Source organism: Echinococcus granulosus (assembly GCF_000524195.1).
Source record: "Echinococcus granulosus chromosome Unknown EG_S00005, whole genome shotgun sequence".
Taxonomy (NCBI): domain Eukaryota; kingdom Metazoa; phylum Platyhelminthes; class Cestoda; order Cyclophyllidea; family Taeniidae; genus Echinococcus; species Echinococcus granulosus.
Window position 1 is genome coordinate 267,128 of NW_020170385.1, and position 15,915 is coordinate 283,042.

Consider the following 15,915-nt stretch of genomic DNA (forward strand, 5'->3'; position numbering starts at 1 on the left):
TTTTGTGCAAAAGCATTTTCGCATAAAAATTCAAACAGTATAACAGTTGCAATAGGCAATGAAGTGATGGCATAAGTATGATAAATTTGAATGTTCCTTTTCCATGCTGCTAATTCACAAATTATTAAAATCTCAAACAGTTACAACTCAGTGATAACAGCACTATTTCAATGATAATTATTTATTGTACATTAAAAACAATCCCACGGATAAAGATTTAAGACTGATTCTGCATTAATTCAATGCGCAAAACGGCTCTATGTGAACGCCCACAATCCGTGAGCATAAGGTTTTCAGGAGCCAACACTTTGGAGAAGGCTGGTAGTCTGCGAGTTGATTTGGCCCGCGAGTCGTGACCTGGATTTGGCGGAGGTGGTCATTTCCTGGGTGCTGAATGAAGCAGACTCGCTGACGCCAAGGGCCTTGCAGCACTTTGCGGGGAGCCTCTGCGCCATCACGCGCCGAGCCTTCGAGCTCGCTAGCATCGAGACCGCGATTATGCCGCCCTGAGCGCTGTTCACTAGACCCGCCAACTGCCTCAGCAGCTCCAGTTGGGGACTCAGGCCCGCGAGAAGTTGGATAGACCAACTGGCGCCCAGAATGACCGCCAGTTTCGTGCATACTGCGACGATAGACTTGGAGGGCTTCGTGTGTGCGTCGATCTGTGGGCTTGCAGTGCTCGGTGACAGTCCTGTCTCCCGTTTTAGTAGGCAGATTTGAATGCACACAATAATGAGGGCAAAGAGATTAAAGAAGATCGTGACTCCTGAGGGTATAAGAAACCAGACCAAAAGGCCTACGTGATGCCCCTTAAACCAGGCGTAGTTCGGATTATTGACGGGACAGAAGCCAGGATTGAGGCGGTATAAAGCAGACCCAAGTTCCGCCTCTTGAGAACTGAGGGACCAATTGCTATTAGCACTGGTATCGTACAACGGTTTCAGACGGCGGTAGGCGTATTCGTTGATGATCAAAGTGGGGATGGTGCAACAGAGAGGAAGTATAATTGCTACAATTATTTGATGCTTGAAACGGCTGTTGGAGTTAGGATCTGACCCACGCGCGCGAAGCATCATACCCTAAGACAATAAGGCATAAATGAATTAATGTGAAGTTTAGGTATTATAGAATTTTAAAAGAAAAAAAACTTGGTCACTTTTTTTCAAAAAACTCACATTTTATTGATGCTAGCCTTGAAAACATGGCTCAGAGTAAATTAGAATTTATTTTTTTGAGTTGACACAACATTACACTAAAAACCGACTATCATTCTGGAAGTGGAAGCGACCTTTTTGAGCCGGCCGAATGAACTTCATAGATTCTTATGGGATGGAGCGAAATGACTCAGTGCTGCAGTAAGCTCCCGGAAATGGAAAAATTGGGAGTTTCTCGTGCAAAGCGTTCTGCTTAAATTGGGTAAAAGCTTTACTGATGAATAATTTCTCAGTGTTTGTACATCAATAGGTGCAGTCTTGAGCGGTTTGAATGGCAGACTAGTCAACCGGGTGTTTGTGTGTACGTCGTGTATAGATCACTAGAATTTTCTAAAACGCGCTGTTTAGCTTTCTGCCTTGAACACTGCCACAACTTATCATGATCAAATTATGTTATTAAATTCACTGAGAAGTACATAATTCTTTTTGGAAAATCTTTTTGGGAATTCTACAATAACGGGAGTATTTCTTTAGTATGACGAGATGAACAGACAGTCGAGCTAATTTATGGAATGTGAACGCGTTTCTCAAGTTGAGGGAAATTCCACTAGTTAACAAAACAAAGAGAAGACGTGTGGATGCACAACTTCACGAATGTTTTACACCTGATCGAATTGAAAGTGTCCATCATTATCCAAATCCCACCTATTCACATAGGCAGCAAAAATTCTCACAGAACCAGTAGCACAGACAAAGCAGTGGGAGGAAGTAGGAAGGGTATGACTTCAATCAGGGTGCTAGTGAAAGCACCCATAAGGCCAGTTAAATTAAAACTCATCCGACTGTCATGAGTTAACAAGCGACGCTAACACTAGCAAATGAAGACACGATTAATCAAACTTCAGGGGAAAGAGTGCCAAAATACCACGTCCTGACTGGAGAAATTTTCCTTTAATATTAACAAGTACAGTGAGGTGGCCAGTTCGTACTGGATAATCTGTTGTAATCCTTGTTGTGAAGAAATTTACTGAATTGGTTTCACCTTCATTGAGCCTTTACTTCTGACTTGGAGATCGCATTTCCTGTTTTTATCGCAAATAATCACTTTCTTTGCCAGCAAATGCTAGACGTCACTTGGAGGACTGAACATAAAGGCCAAAAGTAAACGTGACAATGAGGAAGAAGTTACGATTATTATGCATGATGGGTGGGTACACACTAGGGCTTTTTGGACCAACCACTGTGTGTAGGTTATTCACTGTTCAAAATGCGTTGTCAAAACACTGATGCGAAATGCACACAAGTGAGTGATGCTTATTCACTTATGTTATTGACATCAGCACCATCGCATATCATGTAACTCATCGTTCACCTCTTCGAGGAATTAGAGTGTTATGTGAATATCCTATGCGCACCAGTGTTCTTAGCCCTCAAAGACATTTTCTAATGTAAACAGTTTCTCACTTTGGTTTCAGTCACAATTTTCTAGAAGTGATCACCTGGTCAACCTGCATAAAATCCCCTGTTATTTATTCGGAACAGTTTGTTTGCTAACGCATAGAAAATGCAATTTTACCATTGCTTTGGTGTTTCTGTCTCTCACTTTCCTGCAGCAGTAACACAGAAAAGCATGCTGGAACACTCGAGTAAGGCCGAAGGTACGTAATAATTCCGTGGCAAAAATTGCCATCCAAACGAAAGCGGCAAGAAGGAGGAGCTGGAGGAGGCAGGCGAAGATAACGCACATTGGTCGGAGAGGCGCACTGAGGAAGTCCATGACGCCACTGGCGAGGAGGAAGGCTACCAGCGCACTGAACAGTGTGCAGCAGAGCGCGATCATCATTTTGCCTGGGAGCGGTCTCCTCAATCGCGCCGAGCTGGCAAATAAGTAGATGGCGATAACCAGTGCGATCATTGAGAGGGAGCAGCAGATCCATTGAATCAACTCAAAAACAGATTTTGTAGAGGACCTCTCTGTATCCGCTTCATCTTCTTCTGGAAGCGTGAATATGGAGTCCCAGGTGAAGAAGGATCGTAGAACTAATGCGTATGAGTCACAGAAGCTTACATTTTTCGGCATTTCAGCCTGGACGAAACATTTAATAGCATCCTCCTGATTGTCACAAAGTAGTCGTTTTGGAAGGCGTTTTATCTGTTTGGTGGAAGAAACATTATGACACTGTGCGCAATATATATTTGCGTATATATCATTCGATTTAGAGTCGACAACCGGAGAGACTTTCCGAATAGCTAGGTTTAAATGCATGCCTAAGTTTCGTTTGTTTCCGGTCTTAAGTTTTGATAGGAGTTGATTTTGCAGTTTACTGACGGATTCCACCTCTGGAGGAAATACAGGGATGTCGGTGGAACAGAGGGTTGCTAAAGTGGGCGGTGCTTCTGGCGGACACTGACCGATGGCCATGACACGCGGCTCCAGGTGGACCCCAGCTGTGAGGAGGAGGCCGCGCATGACTCCAATGCACTGTAACCTCGGATTGGCCATTGCATACTTTTCTGCTTCACCTGTAGTTGTATTGTCACGGCTGCGAAAGAGACCGAATTCGCCGCTTCTAGCCGATCCGCCAGAAGTCGTTGTCTCACTGCATACTTGTGGCACGAGAAGCAGTGCAATATGAATCACTGCAATTAACATACTTGAATGTCACGGTGTCTGATTTTTGTATGGCACATTTGCAGCCCGAATCGAAAATTTTGTGCGCTGGCTTCCGCCAATGGCTGCGTTGGTAGGTTTCTATTGGTGGACGTGAAATGAACGAATCAAGTCAGAGCATATACCGTGTTTTTGCCACAGTGTCATTAGTAGTCAACAGTGCCTAACCTGAGACAATTCACATGAGTGTTTCACAATGAACCTGTGATATACCAGAAATGAAGTTAAAGCTAGTCCTAATGAAATGAGCTGGCATTTTGATCCTAAGGAGGCCTGGAATAATCGATGGAAGGGAGGGAGTTGCCTTCGCCATTTAATGTACTTTGTAAATTGCTTAAAATGATACGTTATGTTAGGTCTTAAAAGCAAAGTGTGCAATAATTTATTTTTGGCGCCGAGTAAAAGCAAAAATTTGAAGAACTTGCCCTGAAAGTGATAGCTAAATCGACTTATTAGAATTTTGAGAAATGCCTGGAGTATGTTATAAGGTACCCCAAATATGCTTCAGCGCCATGTTTCGCTGAAAGGTTTTTACTTAATCTGATTCACGCAACATGGTTCTCCCTCAAGTGGTACACACAACTTTAATACGACACATATGTGTGTGCAGAAAGTTGCTCCTTTTATAAAAAATGACCTGCTTTTATTAAAAAAGATGAAGAATCTAAGATTGGAATTAGCTATACAACTCTGCACTGCCAACAGCTTGACTAGTCCTGAGATTCTTTTAAAGTAGTGGGAATCCACTTTTTTAAGCTATAACGACTTGAGCGAATGAATAGGATGAAACGCTAATAAAGGAAGTAGGTTAAAATCTTAAGTACATATTGAGAATTAGTAAATAAAATGACTTGACTTGTGTGATGAACATTTAATATGGCATATGCAAGATATTAATGTTTAGCAGAATTGATGTATTCAACAGCGGGTGGGTTGAAATAAGAGTCAGCTTATCCTATTCCTAATTTCATGAAATTCTTCGTTTGTATTTTCTGCAAAAAACAGCTACCTCTGAGCATTGTGCTTTCCTGTTCAAATATAGGACAGTCGCAAAAGTAGTGAAGCCTTGTCTTCCTCTCCACATGCTAAGATGAAGGGTTAGCGCTTTGCAAAATTGCTTAAACAACGCTAAATTGAGCTGCTAAAGAAATCTCTCATCTTGGCATCCTTTTTATTAGGACAAAAGACCTCAAATACGCAGAGAGGAAGCCAGAAATGGCCCTTACGAATGCACCCATGAGAGTGTGTCGGTGAAATCGACAAATGTGTGATCCACGCCTCTTTCCAATGTAAGCTCTGCATGGCTGCTACTCATTACAGAACACAATCGAATGTCACGTCACTATGGCTTCAATGCACCACTGTTATTTGTTTAAGAAGGTCTGTTTTAATGAGCCATGCCTAATTTGGACATTAATGGACTTTTGTCTTAATAAGTGCAGCTTATTTACATGCACTAACAGCAGTTTCATAAACTTATGTAGATCACACCAGTCCATTGTCTCGGAATTAGCAAGATAGTCAATACTAAATCCAACTGGCATTTACAAAGCTTGACAGTACAATGCACAAAAAGCATTACTTTCGAGCAATCTACTAGGTGTGAAAGCATTTACGATTTACCTTTTTTTACGCTAAGTCCAGTGTGCTTTACCATGAAACAAAAATATTTTAATCCAATCCTCTCGTTTATGACATTGTTTAAGGCTAGTCGATGTAGCGATCTGGTTTCATTATTAAACGTAGGACATTACTCAACTTCATTTTTCCGTTTTCACATTATTAGTGCAACTAACTATCATAAAATATTTCCGCCGACTTTGATTCATATTTTAATCTTAGTGCAAATTTGCCAAGCTGCTTTGTTTGCTTAATTTCTCATAATATAAGAAAAAACCTCACCTTCACCGACAGCTTATTGTCTAAGTATAAACGTTACGTCGATATGCCAGTTTTGCCGACGCATCCAAAAACGTAGTTGCAGGCACCAATTCAAACTTGGTGCTCCTAGATCCAATAAAAATGCGTCAAGCTGTCCGCCCAATCAACTCCCACGTTTCCAATGTAATCAGATCCAATAATGAATCGGACTTTAAAAGGTGAAATAAAGCAACTTACAAGTTTGTTAGTCCTCAAAAATAAAAGTCGCGCTCACTCTGTGGGTAAAAACTCGTGATTATTTCTGAAAGCCCAAAAAAGGGAATATCGAGGCTCCAGCCGCATCAATAGCAAGGTAACGCATTCAGTAACATCTACTACACACCGTTGTTTTGTGCAATACTTTTTTTTAAAGTTCCGTCTGCTCATGTTTATTTTCAAAGATTTGTTACCCCTCCATTAAATAATGTATCCATTTTCTGGATTTGCCACATATTACGTATTTTTCAAACAGATTTCGAGTGTTGAATTTACAAGCTTAGTATTGAAATTTTCGGGGGATAGCACCAATTTTATGGGTAAAAGGCGAATTTCAGCCACCGACATGAATAAGAAGTAGTTATGAAAATTATTTCAAAATGAAACCGTCCATTCAATACAAAATGATTCAAAATGGGCGTGTAGGTATGTAAATGATAGTCTAGCATTTCACGAGATGAAAACGCGTTCCTTTGAATAATCCACAATGCCACGACTATGCCCTAGAAGAAAAAGGATGGGATATTATGCCAAGAAATGGTATATTAAAAAAGTACGTACCGGAGACCTACATTGACGAAACGGCTTAAAAAGGGTTGTGTTGACGGGGAAGACAATTTAGAACACACACCGATATACTCTGCATTAATAATAATGAGGTGTGTTGGATAGAAGCAATGATCTAGGCAGACTGCAACAAGAAATGCAGGTGGGGCACGAGAAGGATTTAGTAGTATAGGAGTGATGTAAATCACATCAGTACAATAAGAGCACCGTAAATGCAGTTCCTCAGGCAAAATCGTAAGATTAATCTACGCAGTTGGACTTGTTTAAATTTTTGGTCATGGGATGCTATTTGGATGAATCTCTGGTTGCATCCCCAGCAGTATCCTTGGTGGTTACCCATGCGAAAGCAGTTGTAAAGGTGTATCAAAAAAAGCGCATTGAAAGAATTTAGCGGATTAACTTTGATTCGTGGAAAAGAAACATAATCCAGTTATCCTTTTAGATTCTCCTTTTTGAATTTGCAAAGTCAAGCGGCTTACATTCGTCAGACTCCCCTGCACTTCACTCACTTTATTATTTAGATAAAAGTGCTGCCTACTATCCCTTTTTTCAAGCAGTTTAAAGCTTTTTACCAACCTTGACCGAGATTTCATCAAATTGGACGTTATTTTTACATTAATGCCAAATGCCTGCTCGCTTAATTTAAATAGGTAAAGGCGTCTTTCTAAATCTACCTATAGATCCGAATGCCTGACCTCTACTATATAAACCGCGTGAAAAACATTACTTGGAAGAATTGCTTCCTCATATTCATGAACTTGACTACACATTACTTACCTTTAGGAACACTGAATGATATGCAATTTCGTTCATAGATCCGGTCGCACTGAAATGCTTCATCAGAAAATCGGCCAGTAATACAAGTGTGATGAAATGTCATGTCAGATGGGGAAATTCCTTCGAACCCACCATAATGAAATAAGGATCTTTCTAGTTGGTGAGGCAGAGGTATACGTAAGAAGTTTCAACCCCAAGAGGTGATACCATGTACAAAACTGCCGAAATGCCGTCCCATTGTAACACACATGCGCTGAGCAGCCACTTAGCAACGCTACGATTCCATCCATCAAGACCTGCAAGTCTCGTAATAATGGGTAAAATGTAAGCAGCATCTAAATAGGATTCTCTAAAAGCGGGCCGCAGTGAGAGAAGCAAATAACAGTCATAGCATTTGTACACTGCATTAGCAGCCTTCCTGGGGTTTTCTTTATGGTACTAAAAATAGGGGCTTAGATTCACTTCCGCTGTAAAGCATTATAGAAGTTAAATTTCAGGTTTCGCGTGATAAGAATTTTTATATTATTGAATACTAAATGCGTATAAAAATAAAATACTTCTCTTTTAGATATATTCTTGGCAGTACAGTATGGGATGTGCAGGATCTGCCTGCTGAAAACAGACAAATTATTATCCACCAAAGCCAACCAATCAGCTTGCTTTACAGGCTTGTGTGTTCACGCCAAGAAAACGCAAACACTCGTGGTTGTTAGCACAAAAAATAACTGAGAGGAACACTGCTGATGCTGGGTTTTCCACTGTTACTTCTTTTTACCTTCTCAGCATGGGGAGAGGACTTCAAGAGCGTCCTCCTAGGCGAGTGCATGAGTGGCGTAGGGTGCTTCTGCGACTACAGATGCCACGACTTAAACGACTGTTGTGCCGCTGTAAACAGCACCCTGTCGCCACTTTCATCCGAAGGGGATGCTGTGCCATCAGTCTGTCTGAGTATAGAAAACGTATTTCTAGAGGATATGATATTGCCAAGCGGCGATTATGTCAGTGCAATCACCCACTGTCCATCCGAAAAGCCAATTAGTGAAGAAGTGAAATTAGGGTGCGAAGAGGCTGATCTGATGCTGGTTGCCAGCCGGGAGGAGAACCTTTTTCAATGGCTACGAACACACGCGCGTTCAGTAGTTCCTGTAGTAAGTTTCCGCAACAGGCGACTTTATGGCAACGTGTTTTGTGCCATTTGCAATGGACAATCTCAAGATCAAGTTCACTTCTCACCAATTCACTTGGGTTGCAGAAAAGAAGGCAATACAACGGAATGCCTTGTTAGCGTAAAACTTCCAGCGAGTTTGAGTCGGCCTTGCATTCCTCAGCGGTCTAGACTCCTTAGCCCAAAAGTCAGTTTCCTCAGTATGGACGATCTCTTCATCATACCCGATGAATATCTCAACAGCCAATACATCACTCTTCCTCTCAATTTTGGCAAAGATGACAAAAACAGCAACAGTACCAACAGGAACAAAACACAGATTTCCAGTGCGTCATCAAATCCAGTGTACGATACAGACAATAGAAATGCAGTTTACACTTGGGTTCAACTAGCACTACTCATCTTCTCCATCGTTGGGCTAACTCTTATGCTAGTGGTCTACGGTCTGACTGCCAAATTGCGGCGATCGTTAGCCGGCATCTTGACCATGGGACTGGGAATAGCACTGCTGGTGATGGAGGCGACCTTTTTGATGGTCGCATTTGCCGTCTCTCATGTGGAAAATCGCGGATTTTGTGTCTTCATGGTGGCGTTGCTCCTTTACTCGCTCCTCTGTAGTTTCACATGGATGACGCTCCTTGCTACGCAGCTTCTCCTCACTTTCGGAAACTGTAGAAACTGCTTTACTATATGCTGGAAGTTCCTCACTTGTCATTGGAACAAAAGAACGGTAAGAGACTTCTAAAAATACACATTTGAAACATTTAGTTCTGTAGAATTTAACTCAAAAAACACTTCTGTCAGTTCATACGCGCCAAATTCCAAATTTCTTTTTCAATTGTGAAGGTATTTAGTAAACTACAGATTTCGGGCATTTGTGGGCCTAAAATGGGACTATAGTTACGTCCTATCTGTGATTATTGTCATTTAAATGTTTTCGAAATTTTAAGAGCCTTACTTTTATTCCATTAACTTCAATTTCGTACTTAATCAATGCCAAACATGCGGTTCCACAAATATGTGAAATCGACGAATCTGTAGAATTCTTAACTGCACAAATCAAATGGCGAATTACAGAGAAACCTTTTAAGCACAATTCAAATTCCACGATGTGAATAATCAATGCATTTGAATTAAAAACTACTCTTTTGAACAAGCTTAAGAGCAGCCCATTCTACTGTTGGCTTAATATTGAAGTTTTAAGTAGGTGAGATTATAGCATTACTGAATGACCGTGGCGGAGAATATTTAAAATGAAAACAGAATCCCAACCTTGGATAATAATGGTTCCGAGTCACATGTCACATCGTGCTCGGTTTAAATGTTCTGGCAACATGAATGATAAAAAAACCTTCCATCTCCTTAAAAGCCTTACCAGTATACCAATCGCTGAGTGGGATAACGGAGATTTCTGGAAAAAAAGAAGTAACAGCACCAAAGTGTCTTCTAGAGCCAACTAGTAGTATGAGCAATCTGCCGAAAATATTAACTCATCATTTTCTACTAAGACGATTAGCATTGAGGAAGAGCTTTAACGAAAGCACCATTGAATGTTGTAGCATAGCATCTGTACACTGGCTCTTCTTCACCCACACCAGCTGTGAACTATACGATCTCGAAATGCACTCATTTAGAATCGCTTAGACGTCGCCGTTTTACTTAAAACTTTAATTTTGATCCCTCTATGTTCCGTACCCTTTTTACAAAAAATACTTGCAAATTATAGATGGTATACTCGCTACATTTCTCAGTTTCTACCTTCAATTTATGGAAAATTTTAATGGCTGGACTTCCATGGAGTTCATAAAACTTCCCTTTTGGTTCAATGTAATAAAATCACGAAGTCAATTTTTAATTTGTTTTATCCAAAAAGTTTCAAAAATCGGAAAATCACAAAGTTATGTCAACTTCAAAGAGTTGATTGGAGTCCCGTCGGGTATAGTGATAACTCAGAAGTGGGAATCACAAACATAATTATTTAGACATTTTTGTCTGCTTTATCCTTTAAGCATCGAGTTTGGTCAGGCCGAGTTAGCTCATCAAAAACATGGCAAGCATGTTGAAATATCGTTATTTTTCTGGAAGAAAACAATCTTATCTGGCAGGATTGAGTGGGGTACTTCTTAAGGCTACCAAATTGGTAAAGTGGCAAAGTACTTTGACCTTATTGGACTTAGGAACAAGTGACGAGCTTGTTTAAATATCAAATTGTCCTTACCATTCCCTTTTCATTAAGTCTTGAGTCCAACTAATTTTCATTTTACGGCAGATACAATATAGGGCCGATTGCTAATTATGTCACTATCAAGTGTGCAAGCACAAGCTGAAACTGCACTGAAGCACCTTCCAGTGCTCACATTCAAAGTGTTTCGCAACACATGTCAGAGGGAAGTGCGTTTTTTAGCACCGGCGTTTGGGCTAAACAAAAACGACAAAAAGGGGACAGAAAACTAGGTAATTCGGACGTCGAGGCTGCAGTAATTCATTTAAGTTAGCAATTCATTCAATGAGCATCTGGACTTCACTACCCTTATGGTCTGCACGCTGAAAGTGGTCACCACGGCCATTGTGAATTGCAACGCTAACGAGTCCAGTGAGCGCAATAAATTGCACGGCGATGATTTCCTCCCTTTTTAATCACATGTGCACAGGATCCAGAACATGTTCGATATTAAAATATTAATAAAGTGTTAATAAGCATACTACACAGCCTTTAGCGTCTTAAGCGTAAAACATCATCATCATGCATCATCGATCGAATGCACTATTCTTAATGTATCTACACTATCCAGCTTGTCAATGGCACAGTTTCTTAGTTTATGGCAAATATAGATTATGATAACTCATTGAAGTTCTGGTTATTTGCTTAAGCATGCCACAACTTCAGCTTATCAACCTTAACCTTCTTATCAAGTTTTCTCCACTTCGGTTCCATAAAGCTGCTACGTTGGAAGAATTTCAAAGACCATCATTAATTTTTTATTATTTGTGGTTCCATTTTGATTAAGCACGATTTTAAAAACCAATTCTTTGACTTTTGTCTTCAGGATAGGAATCTTAAAAGTAGTCTCTTGAAGGAAGTCATTTTACCTTATTTTTAAAGGCGTAATTAAAGATCTTCTAGCTTTTTTCGGCTCTACGTTATGGATATTTCGAAAGTAAGCGAAATGGATTTTTGAGAAGATGAAGGGATGCTCGTCGGTCCGGCTGGAGTGATTTGAACTGCATTTATGCGCAGTTACATGAAATCCTCTAACAAGAGTGACGTTCGTGAGTTAGCAAAGGTGATTTGGGACCAATCCCACCTTTTTCTTCTTAAACGCCTTAAGTACTCTACATCAAAGGTTGAAGTGTTGGGAATAGTTAGAGCACTGCTATGTTTCAATTTTATTGTACAAAACATGGGAAAACTAGACTGCCATAAAATCTAATTTATTTCATCTTGCCATGAAAGGTGAATAACCCGCGGGCTGAAAGTCGTAGAGTCGGTCCCGCTGAGATGTAGCCGCTGTAAATGAAAGCATTTTATACATAAATGGGTTTCAAGTTGCACCATGACAAGAGTTCGGCTTTTGATGGACAGTAAGTATGCGTCGATGGAAAGATAAGTCCATTGACACTTCTTTCAGCAAAGAATTCCTCACAAGTTAAGTATAATGCACTTATCTGAGTTGGAAATAGTTTAAAAAGCATAATTTAAGAGGCATAAGATAGTGTGGAGCAGCTATGATTATAGTGCATTTAGGTCACTGCGCTATTTTTTAGTACTTGTATGGGTTCATTGTTTTATTTACCACGATGTATCGTCGTGAATCGTGGTCCCTCAATACTGCATTAGTAACTAGCAATGGTTGCCTTCCCTAAATCGTATGCATAAGCGTAAAAATGCATCAATGCGATTCAGGTAAGTGATGGCTCGGGATCTTTACTGTGATCGCAATTTGTGACCCACAACACGATCTAGAATGCATTAACCATTCAAAAGAAGCCTTAAAAGCACATACTTTTACTAGATCCAGCATCATATTTCAAATGCAATCAACACACTTTTGTGTTTCCAATTATAAGAGCTAGGCTATGATTCTCACCCATGATGGCTTGACGAATTATTGGGAATACACTCATGAACGAAGTGCACATGCAGACTTTTATGCATGATGTCCTTTTCAAGGCTAATAGGGAAAAGGCGCAATTTTATTCTTCTATTATGAAAAATTTTAGCAACTATCGGTTTGCTTAAATCCTACTAATGCCATCTATCTTCCCGGTTGTGTCATGCATACATTTCGAAATCGTCAAGAAACAAACGTAGCCATGTCCACTATTTCTCTCTACTCGATAAAACCACAACCTTTTTACCTCGAATCATAAACCTACACGAGAGTGCTCACAATTCGGACAATTTTTCAGGCCTCGCTAGCTAAAACACAAACACATTCGGCCTAAGATCAAAGCAAATTTTTGCAGTTGAAATGCATCTGGTTGATACACTCGTATCCTCAGTTTTACTTCACTGAGGCGTATGGGGGAGGTGGTTCTTTTGAGGGCAGTCTTTTTTTGGATAAATGGTCTTGGTGCTGGTTTAAAAATTTGACTTAGTCTTGAAGGGAAATTCCAGCGGTATTACGTGAATGTCAACTCTCGACTGGAATTCATTCCCACCACATGCTTCAAAGTCTTGGCGAAACGTTGGAAATTATCCTAGCAGAGGCTATGCACTAAACTCTAGGATGATTATTAAGCTATTTGGTGGATATATATTGCATAAAAATGAATTAATGCCTCATATTTAACAAAATCGAATGTTTTTATGGCCAAATGCGCAAAAAGTGGGGTGCTGAATTAAAAGGAGCATCGTGATTAAATGGAGGACTTTCAACAAATGACTTGGCATATCTAGGCGTCCTCCTCTTATTTATAATTATATTTACGTCAATCTACCGGATTCTTCGGGGATATGGTACACCGGCTGCCATTGTATTACGAAGAAATGGCCTATCCTTTTACACTCCCAACAGGGCTTTCTTTCAAGCAAGGCAGAATGGCCAACACTTATGCTCGAATGATAGAACCGCCTGGAAATTAACACGAATCACGTACCACTTTTCGGGATTACTGATGGCATTCGCACTAGCGGGAGCATCATTTGAGTGGGCACAGCTCGCTGTTCGTTTACCGCGCAATTGTCTGTGGGAATAAAAAGTGTTAAAGCCCAAATATCTCAACGGATGCAAATCAAGCTTCTCAGCTGTAATTTTTGGCCCATTTGTCATTTTATTGGCCTTTTATTGGAGTCAGTTGGCCGAATTTGAAATGAACGTAATCAAACTTTTAACAGACTACAAAGAAGGCTAGCCCAAATTATGGTTTTCGATTTAAATAAAAGCATCCGGGCTTACGGTAAGGTAGGGAAGACCGTTGCCAAAGCGGTTTCAACACAACACCTATCAACTGAGTGATTCCATCCCTTCTCTGGCTAGCATAACCAACCAGGGCCATTCTCACACAATATAACGCTTTTGCAGCAATGGGTCGAAGGAATTAGGAAGTTGTTTTTAAGTATTAGTACCAATATTATTTTTGAAATAGGTCTTAATAATCCAACTGTGATGTAAGGTCGTTGATCTTATAGATATGAGTTCACATACTTAAGGGACAGAGTCAGTCAACGCATGCGTTAAAAACAGTCCCTTTGATAGACGAACCATAAGTAATTTTGTGTGAAGGCAATAGTTAGATGTTGAAAAAGTAATTTTGGGGCCACAAGTACTAATAGTTCTGCATATTATAATTGAGACTGTGAGAGCAATCCAAGAGGTTGTATTTAACCGATCACATTTAGCATAAGCATTATGCAAAACTAAAGCGTAACACTTTAGAGGGCAAATAATCCTCCATCTACTTATCTTTCCGAAAGATTTTACTGTCCATCAACTGCTAACCTCTGATTCATAGTCGACAGCAATATGCTCCCGTGGCTACAAACACAGCAGAGCAAGAAAACCATTTCGCAAATACCTATTAGTCGCAACCATCCTCCCCCTCTGCCTTGTCCTACCGGCCACTACTATTAACGAACATGCCTTCAATCTGCTCTCATCGGCATATTTCAACCTCTCATCAGTCTCTCAGCCTTCGACCTTTGACGAAGCCAAAACCGAAGACGAATTCGCCAGTTTCAACATCACCACTGCGGAAGTCCTCGGAGAGTCATTGGCCGCCGTCTACCCAGGTTTCTGTCCGGATGGTGCGCGTTCCTGGTTCACCAACCTCGGAGGGCTGATCGTTTGGTTCCTTGTGCCCGCGGGCACCATGATCACCTTTAACTCTCTCGCTCTCCTTGTGGTCTGTGTCCAAATCTGTCACCTTTCTAAGGAAGCACAGTTGCACTCCTCCCCTCAGAATGAACAGGAGCGGAAACGGCGCAAAAAGTCAAAAAACCTTGCCGGAATCTGCGCTAAACTGGCTATTATCCTCGGCGCCAGTTGGTTTGTGCAACTTTTTGCTGGATGGTGGTCCCAACTCTTCGTAATGCGAAGAATACTGGGCCTGGTAAACAGCGCTCAGGGAGGTGTGATAGCAGTATCTATGCTTGCCAGTGTCAAGGCCAGACGAGCTCTGGCCAATGTCCTGCCTGAATGCTGCCGAGTCTTAGTTGGTCATAATTCCAGCACACAACAGTCCACGTCGAGAGAAAAAGAGAAATCTACCTCGACCACTTCCAAGACATCGACGTCGGTGCTGCTACCGAGACGAAATCGACAGCAAATCCAAAGTATCGGAGATTCAGGCGGTTAGCGAACTTACATCAGTCTATTTTCCCATGCACTCACATTTCTCACCATTAGTAATGGCTCATGATTTATTTATGTTGTGCTAACTGACAATATTCTCACTATCTGTTTCTCGTTCCCATTTCAAAGAGACTTTGAAATCAAATAATTGCAAAAATTGTCTCCTTCACATTTCCTCTGCTAATGGTAACCTAATGAAGCTGTAAGGTTTGGTCCCAGATCCTATTTATTTACAGTAAGTCATTGCGAGTTAATAAATGAGGGTCTCTACATATTTCGAACTGGAAAAGGTTTACCTTTGAGAAGGAAACTGCATAAACAAATAAATAGGCACATCTGCGGTATACCCAAAAAAGGGGGAGGATGGAACGCTTGAGCATTTATTACTATGGCTCAACTTAAGTAATTTTGAGCCTATATATTTGACGACCACGAGTGATCAAGAGGTACGTATTCGAATCACTACGGAGCAGAAATCAGCTATACGTCAAAAGTAAACTGAACAAATGCCACGTCCTGAATTCGTAGGTACTGGCATGTCATTGACCAAAACTGTACGGCCTCTGTTTATCTTATTGGCCAAATCGTCCATCGGTAACTGGCACACAAATCAAAATTGCAGTTTTCGTCCGGTCGGCTTACACCAACATA

At 40.8% G+C, this 15,915-nt stretch overlaps 2 protein-coding genes across 2 annotated transcripts; one reads left to right on the forward strand and one right to left on the reverse strand. All coding sequences in view use genetic code 11, as the record gives it.

Annotated features, from left to right (window-relative positions):
- Positions 1 to 293: 293 nt before the first annotated feature.
- Positions 294 to 3,807, reverse strand: EGR_01295 (putative G-protein coupled receptor; the record flags this gene model as incomplete). The annotated part of the gene is made up of 2 exons (XM_024490544.1): positions 294 to 1,079; positions 2,731 to 3,807. 2 exons carry the CDS (start codon positions 3,805 to 3,807, stop codon positions 294 to 296), a joined length of 1,863 nt encoding a protein of 620 aa, XP_024354868.1.
- A 4,322-nt stretch (positions 3,808 to 8,129) lies between these two features.
- Positions 8,130 to 15,268, forward strand: EGR_01296 (hypothetical protein; the record flags this gene model as incomplete). Its single annotated transcript, XM_024490545.1, has 2 exons — positions 8,130 to 9,084; positions 14,496 to 15,268. 2 exons carry the CDS (start codon positions 8,130 to 8,132, stop codon positions 15,266 to 15,268), a joined length of 1,728 nt encoding a protein of 575 aa, XP_024354869.1.
- Between the last annotated feature and the right edge of the window lie 647 nt (positions 15,269 to 15,915).